General features: G+C 50.4%; 1 protein-coding gene across 1 annotated transcript; it reads right to left on the minus strand.

Annotated features, from left to right (window-relative positions):
- Positions 1–858: 858 nt before the first annotated feature.
- LOC117215353 lies at positions 859–6378 on the minus strand. Its single transcript, XM_033461717.1, has 2 exons — positions 5256–6378; positions 859–4733 (listed from the first exon to the last, which is right to left on the minus strand). The coding sequence occupies exons 1-2, from the start codon at positions 6376–6378 to the stop codon at positions 859–861; spliced, it is 4998 nt and encodes a 1665-aa protein (XP_033317608.1).
- Between the last annotated feature and the right edge of the window lie 1883 nt (positions 6379–8261).

Genomic DNA, 8261 nt, shown 5'->3' on the forward strand with positions numbered 1-8261 from the left:
AATTTCGACCAATCGCGGGGAGACGTAATCGCAGGGAGAGACGTCAACGGGGGTCGTAAATCCCCGTTACGATTATAACAATCGACACCACGAATTGATCGATCCCCTGATTTCCGTTGAGATAATAGGGGTGATTGAGGTTGTATAACCCTGTGATTCACAGAGTTATAAATTATATATGTCCAACACTTAGACTACACTGATGCCAAAAAAAAATAGCTAACAACTTGTCGCACGAGAACCGACAAGATTTGCGGGAAGTATGCGAATCTCGCGCTATGTGTAGACTGCCGCGTTAGGCGTTAGTTTTTAGACTGACTGTCGCTCCCTTTTTCATACGGAAGAAAAGTTCGGTGTGGGTGTGCCCCTGTGCCTAAAGAACGCGGATTCGTTGTTCCCAATTTCGTTAGGAAAAGTGAGGGTAACGAACCGAGGTGTCGATTGGTCATGACCTGCATGACTGCTCGAAGGGATGAGTAGGGAGTCTCCTACCATCGTGGTGGATAGATGACTGTGTGCGTGAGAAAAATCTAGCTTGTTTTATTACAGCGCTATTCAGATTTTCCTCATGGGTGCATACCCGCTTTCTCCGTGTTTTAAGTGCGACTAATAAACCCAAGGACCTCTCTAAAAAACCAGATGTGCGTCGAACATACTTTTAGGCTTAAGACATTCTTCAGGACAAACGGATTGACGACACATGGCGAAACAATACAGGAAAGTGAAAGTTATGGTGGGCCCTTAGGTTTATTGAGGGTCGAAGTGACGTTACGCAGGTCGGTTGTTGTCCGGTCGCGCGGGCTGGCGTCCAGATGTTTTAGGCGGCGTAACATCCTCCCCCCGTTGAGAGGGCACCGATCAAATTCTGGCTGTGGAGTCAGGTGTGTCGTTGGTGACCTCCTTCGTTCCGTGTGGACGTTCGGCCTCGTCTGGATCTGGGTGGATGGGTAAGGGGACCAGTCTTTTGACACCGCGGTCCAGGATGCTTGTTGCCGTCTGCACGGTAGCGGTCCGGATGATGCCGTCAGCTCCTGGATGGACCTTGATTACGCGGCCCAAAGGCCACTGCATAGAGGGCACGTTATCCTCCCTGAGGATTACTACGGTGCCTTCACGAATGTTGTGTTTGCCCTTGTCCCATCTGTTGCGGCGGGTTAGCTCATTTAGGTATTCTCGATACCATCTGCTCCAGAAGTGCTGCTTAATCTGGTGAATGCGCTGCCAACTGGATAGCCGGCCTGATGGAACTGTCCTGAAATCACGCTCCCGTAGACTGGTTAGTGTGTCACCGATCAGGAAATGTCCGGGAGTGAGGACAGGAGGATCTTTCGGATCGGATGAGATGGGAGTCAGTGGGCGTGAATTGAGAATGGCCTCAATTTCTATCACGAGGGTGTTGAGGTGCTCAAAGGTCAGGAGCTCCGTGCCGACCACGCGGATGAGATGGCGTTTGAACGCTTTGACCGCGGCTTCCCATAGGCCGCCAAAATGTGGTGAATTCGGAGGGTTAAAACGCCATTGTATTTGTCGGTCGGCGAGAAAATTCTGTACCCTATCCTGGTGGTCGTCGGACTGCAATAGGGTCCGGAGTTCTTGCAGCTCCCGGTTAGCCCCAACGAAATTGGTGCCGTTGTCGGTGAGGATCGTTGCGCAGTATCCTCGCCGCGAGATGAAACGGCGCAGCGCGGCCAAGAAGGCGTCGGTGGTTAGGTCGCTGACTAACTCTATGTGGACCGCCTTTGTCGCCAGACAGACGAATATGGCGGCGTACGTCTTGATTTTACGTCGGTTGCGGTCCCTCCTCTCCTTGATGTAGAATGGGCCGCAGTAGTCGATTCCGACGTTCGTGAACGGCCGCGATTCGGTAATACGCGCCTCTGGCAAATCACCCATCACGTATTCCACTGGTGGAGGGTTGGCTCTGCAGCAGCGGACGCACCTTCTGAGAGTGCGCCATACCTGGCTACGGCCGTCGATTGGCCAATAGCGCAGTCTCACCGCGTATAGTGTAGCTTGTGTCCCCGTGTGATGATTGTTCCGGTGCTCTTGTTCTATAATTAGCTCTGTCACCGGGGACTTTGGTAGGATGATCGGGTGTTTTTGGCTGAAGGGTATGGCGGAGTTGGCTAGTCGTCCTCCTACCCGGAGTAGCCCATCTTCGTCGAGGAAGGGGTTTAATGGCTGTAGTTTCCCTCCAACGTCCTCGCTTCGATTTTTCTGGAGGATCCGAATTTCAGGCGCGAAATGACTGGATTGGACGATTTTTATGAGTCGGTTGTGCGCTGCAGTCAGTTCGTCTGTGGTGAGATGGGCAGATCGGTGTTGCTTATGTCTCCATCTAAGACACCGGGCGACGATTCTTATTAGTCTTGGCCAAGACGAATAACGATGGAGGAGTGTGTTATCGTTAATAGTCGTCTTCAGACAGATCGTCTTCTTCTGCTCCGGGAGGTCGACTACCGGTGTCGGATTCCAGACCGGCCAATAGTTTTCGCCTTGCAGGAGCCACCTTGGCCCGTTTTTCCAAATGGACGGACGTAGGAATTCCTTGGGCGTCTGGCCTCGGGAAATGAGATCCGCTGGATTATCGTCGGTAGGCACATGACGCCAGTCGGAGATATTGGTCTTGGTTTGTATCTCAGCGACTCGATTCGCCACAAATGTCTTCAAGGTGTGCGGCGAAGACCTGATCCAATGGAGCACGATGGTGGAGTCAGTCCAGTATACTATCCTCGAGATCTTGGTCGTCAGGGCCTGTCGTATTGACGAAATCAAGGATGTCAGAAGAAGTGCCCCGCTTAATTCGAGACGTGGTATGGAGAGCGATTTGAGCGGCGCTACCTTCGACCGCGCCGTGAGGAGTCGACTCCAAATATTGTTCTTTCGGTCCGTCGTCCGCACGTAGACGCACGCCCCATATGCCCTTTCGCTAGCGTCACAGAATCCGTGTAGCTCAATTTTAGTTGCGGATTCTATGATGGTCTTCCGAGGGAACCTTGCCGCATTTAACAACGGCAATTGGGTGTGGTATTTGATCCATTCGGTGTGTACGTCTGTCGGAAGGGATTCGTCCCAATCTACCTTCAATGTCCAGACCTTTTGCATAATCATTTTTGCTCGAACGATTACCGGCGAGAGCAATCCTAATGGATCATAGATTTGTGCGATGACGGAGCTGATTGCTCGTTTTGTGACTCGGGAGGTGTCACTGTTCGTCTTGACTGAATATAGTATGGCATCGTCGGCTGAATTCCAAAAGACGCCGAGTGTTTTTAACGTAGATGACTCACCGAGATGCAATTTCTGGTTGGTGTCTTCCTCAGGTAGCCCTCGTAGCAGATCCCGATCGTTTGATGCCCATTTGCGGATATTTAGACCGGCTAGCTTAAGTAAGTTCGTGAGATCATTCCTGACTGATAAGGCTTCGTCCTTCGTATCGGCTCCGGTCAACGCATCGTCGACATAGAAGTCTCGCCGTAGGATTTGCGCTGCTCTCGGAAATCGCGGTCCCTCGTCTTCTGCCAGCTGTTTGAGACACCGGATGGCCAGATACGGGGCTGCGGATAGACCGAACGTTACGGTGTTGAGTCGGTAGGTTTCGATCTCTCCGTTGTCGGCACGCCACAGAATCTTTTGATAAGGACGATCTTCTGGACGTAGGATGAATTGACGGTACATTTTTTCGATGTCGCCGGTAAGGACATATTGAAATGACCGGAATCTCAATAGGATGTGTCTCAGGTCTTCCTGTAATTTCGGGCCCGTATGAAGGGCGTCGTTTAGAGACACTCCCGTGGTACTTGAAGCTGAGCCGTCGAACACAACTCGGAGCTTGGTGGTGTCGCTCGATTCCTTGATCACGCCGTGATGTGGTAAATAATATCCGTGGTCGGTGGCGTGATCCGTGTTGATCTTCGTCATATGACCCAAGTCTAAATATTCTTGGATCACAGCACTGTACGCGGTTTCATATTGTTTGTCGCGTTGGAATCGGCGATGAAGAGAGGCGAGCCTGCTCATTGCAGCGGCCTTCGATGACCCTAGTGAGGAAAGCTTTTCGTTGAATGGTAGGGCAACGATGTATCTGCCTTCCTTGGTTCGCCGGACATGGTTTCGGAAATGTTCTTCACATAGTCGTTCAGATTCCGAACGATGCGTAGTGGCCGGTCCCTCGTCGATCTCCCAAAACCGTGCGAGGTCCTCTTGCAGAGCCGTTGTGGTTGCGTGGAACGTATTTATCGCGGTTTGGGATGCTGGACTCCCCCCGATTACCCAGCCGAACCGTGTTTTTTGTAGACGTAGTTCAGGTTCGTCTGGTTGCGTCAGGTTGACCTGCCCGATGCACAGCGCCGCAAATGTTGATCCGGTGCTAAGTAAGACATCGATCGGGGCTGGGCAATGGAATTGTGGATCGGCTAGTTGAATATTTCTGGGTAATCCCAGACTCGAGGGGTCGATGGGCTCGCTTGGTATGAAGGTCGATATGGCGGGGATAATAAGAAATCTCAAAGTTTTCTTATACTTGCCGTCCGTCGACGTGATTGTGGCCGTGGTGTATCGTTTTGCCGTGGTGCTCAAATTGTCAAGGGCTCCGATCTGGATCGCACATCTCCCTTGTTTTATACCGAGGGAATTCGCGAGCTTGTCCGTCATGAAGTTCATGCTCGACCCAGTGTCGAGTAAGGCTCGGGCTCGGATTGGTTGTCCCTGTTTGTTCAAAACCTTGATCTGTGCTGTGGCCAACAGATCATGATGCAGAGGGGTATGGGGAGAGGTGTTTGCTAGTCCGATCCCCCTTGCTGTCGTAGTCTCAGACAGTCAGTTGTGCCCCGGTTGGGACTTGGACGAGGAGGTTGGGGTGGTGTTCTGGATCCGGGCTGAGTGTGACTCGTACGAGGCATGCTCTTTCGTCCCTCTTGGAGACGAAGATGTCCGTCTCCGTGAAGTGTCGGATGTTCGCCTCGACTTGTGGGACGACCGCGACTTCGAAGATCCAGATGGTGATTGTCCGGTGGGGGCTCGCTTGTGTGACGAACGACTGCCCGACGACCGACCGCTCGGTGCGCGACTGCCCGACGACCGACCGCTCGATGAGCGACTGTCCGACGACCGACTGCTCGGCGACCAACCGCTTGCCGATCGCCCGCTCGACGATCGACCGCTCGAAGATCGACCGCTCGACGGCCGTGAGTCTACCTGGGTTTGTTCGCGGTGTAGATAAGTATGATGTAGGTGACCGCAGATACGACACGAACCCGATGTACACTGTGTCAGCGAATGTCCTCTGCCTAGGCAATTTATACATAACGATGCCTTCTTCACGATCTGAAAACGTTTGGTCGCTGATTTGGCCTTGAAGACTTTGCAGTGTCTGATCTCGTGAGGCCCGTTGCAGGTCGGACACACCACCGTTCTGATGGTTGTAGCAAGGGTTCGCCCATGCGGTATGGTGGTCCACTGACGGTGGTGTTTGTGGGCTGACCCTTTTGATTCCTTTTCTTTAGAGAGGAATTGAGTCCCGTTCGCCCGTGTTTTGAGAAAGTCTATCAGATGCTGATAGGATGGCACCTGTTGGCGGGGCAGTGTGCGTTGCCATTTACGCAGGCTGGACGAGGGCAATTTCGACGCGATCAATTCGATCATCGCCATGTTCGATGTGACGGGCTGTTTTAGGTGTTCGAGCGCTTTTAGATTTACGCTGAGGGTTTCCAACAAATCCTCTAAGGCTTCTGGAGTTTCCTTTTTGATTTCCGGATAGTTGCGCATCAAATTCCAATGGCGCATGCAGATGTGGAGGGGGCAATTGAACTTGTCCTTCAGTGTGTCAAGCGCGATGGAATAGTTGGCCTCTGTGAGCTCTAATGACTGGATACTCTGTGCGGCCCGTCCAGTTATAGATGAGCGTAGATGCTGGAACTTTTGGACATTCGTCAAACTTTCGTTACGGTCCACTATGGATGAGAACGTGTCGTAGAAATAGGTCCAGTTCTCGAGGGCGCCGTCGAATTGGGGCACGCGGACCTCTGGAACGGTGGTTGGCTCTGGTTTCCGGCGTGTCTCACCTATGTGTGTAGTCGACGGGGTTGTTGCTGAGATTTGCTCAAAGAGCCCTAGGAACCGCACGTCAAGCTCCCGATGCTCTTGCGATAACGAATCTACACGCGCATCTTCCCCCTCATCTAACACATCTAACTCGTATTGAACCTCGAGTATCCTCTTCCAAAGTTCATCGAACGAGCTGCGGCAAGATATTAGGACGAGTCTGTTTGCCTTCCCGGACGCTTCGTATTCATCGAGTTCGCGTCTTATGGCTGCTAGTCCACGGGCTAGGGCGCCTCGTCTACGCCGTAACGTGCTGATTGATTCAGCCTGGGCCATATTTTATTTTAATGATATGAACGATCTTACCTTGATCAAATGGACGTTGATCTGGGATTCGGTTGATGATCGTTACGATGCGGCGTGGGTTCGTGTAGATGCTGAGCGACGGAGGTGCTTCTCTCCGATGGCGGTTCCCTTGATCAGCTGCCTAAGTGGTTGGAACTTGGATTTCACGCGACACTGTATAGTCACTGGTCAGTGCACTTTTTGGCGACACGAAATCCGGCTCGAAGGACCATGTAAATTCGACCAATCGCGGGGAGACGTAATCGCAGGGAGAGACGTCAACGGGGGTCGTAAATCCCCGTTACGATTATAACAATCGACACCACGAATTGATCGATCCCCTGATTTCCGTTGAGATAATAAGGGGTGATTGAGTTTGTATAACCCTGGGATTCACAGAGTTATAAATTATATATGTCCAACACTTAGACTACACTGATGCCGAAAAAAATAGCTAACAACTTGTCGCACGAGAACCGACAAAGATTTGCGGGAAGTATGCGAATCTCGCGCTATGTGTAGACTGCCGCGTTAGGCGTTAGTTTTTAGACTGACTGTCGCTCCTTTTTTCATACGGAAGAAAAGTTCGGTGTGGGTGTGCCCCTGTGCCTAAAGAACGCGGATTCGTTGTTCCCAATTTCGTTAGGAAAAGTGAGGGTAACGAACCGAGGTGTCGATTGGTCATGACCTGCATTACTGCTCGAAGGGATGAGTAGGGAGTCTCCTACCATCGTGGTGGATAGATGACTGTGTGCGTGAGAAAAATCTAGCTTGTTTTATTACAGCGCTATTCAGATTTTCCTCATGGGTGCATACCCGCTTTCTCCGTGTTTTAAGTGCGACTAATAAACCCAAGGACCTCTCTAAAAAACCAGATGTGCGTCGAACATACTTTTAGGCTTAAGACATTCTTCAGGACAAACGGATTGACGACACATGGCGAAACAATACAGGAAAGTGAAAGTTATGGTGGGCCCTTAGGTTTATTGAGGGTCGAAGTGACGTTACGCAGGTCGGTTGTTGTCCGGTCGCGCGGGCTGGCGTCCAGATGTTTTAGGCGGCGTAACAGCCTTTGTGTCCGATAGTGTCCGTTCTATACAGAGGATTGTGAGTGAAACCAAACGATTATATCCGCACGGCACTTATCTGAACATGTATTAACGTTCATGTGGTGTTTCTTCGAAATTGAAGCTACATCTACCATAATATTTATATTCCTTTACGCTATCTACTAAATTTTTATATTTTCGTAATAATTTTACATTAAGAACAATTTGATTATATATATAATAATATGCATATAATAATATGTAGTAATAATATATATGTCGGAGATGAAAGGACACCGGGACCTTCCCTTTGGAATTCTTCGGAAAACCCCCAATATTTTAGCCTCTATAATTTAACTCGATTATAATTGTTCGAGATTTGTGATAATGAGCTTGAACTCGAGGCGACAACCAGTCGCCGAACGTAGCCGCGGTCACGGGATGAACATTTTTACCTAACATAGGGATGGAGTAATTCTATAGCTCTCCTTAAAAGAAACATTCCAACGGTTTCTGTCCCGTGGTTCGCCACACAGAGACTCTATTCTTCGGGCAAGATGAATACCAGATGTCGAAGCATCTCCACAGTACATGTTCAGCTAGCCCGAGGACCCGTTATAAATCTTAAGATTTAGTTAACTAAAGTCCTTCAAACAGGCAAACAGTCTTTGTCCCAACTACGGGAAGATAGGGGATCTATTTTTCTCACGAACGATGCTTTCCGCTAGCAGCTTTCCCTCAAGGGCGGCTAGCATCCTTCTCTAACCACCAACATGGAAATTGACCAATTAACAGCAACGTCAATTTCCCTCACTTTCCGAACGA

This window comes from Bombus bifarius, unplaced genomic scaffold, assembly GCF_011952205.1.
Source record: "Bombus bifarius isolate JDL3187 unplaced genomic scaffold, Bbif_JDL3187 scf7180000009537, whole genome shotgun sequence".
Taxonomy (NCBI): Eukaryota; Metazoa; Arthropoda; class Insecta; order Hymenoptera; family Apidae; genus Bombus; species Bombus bifarius.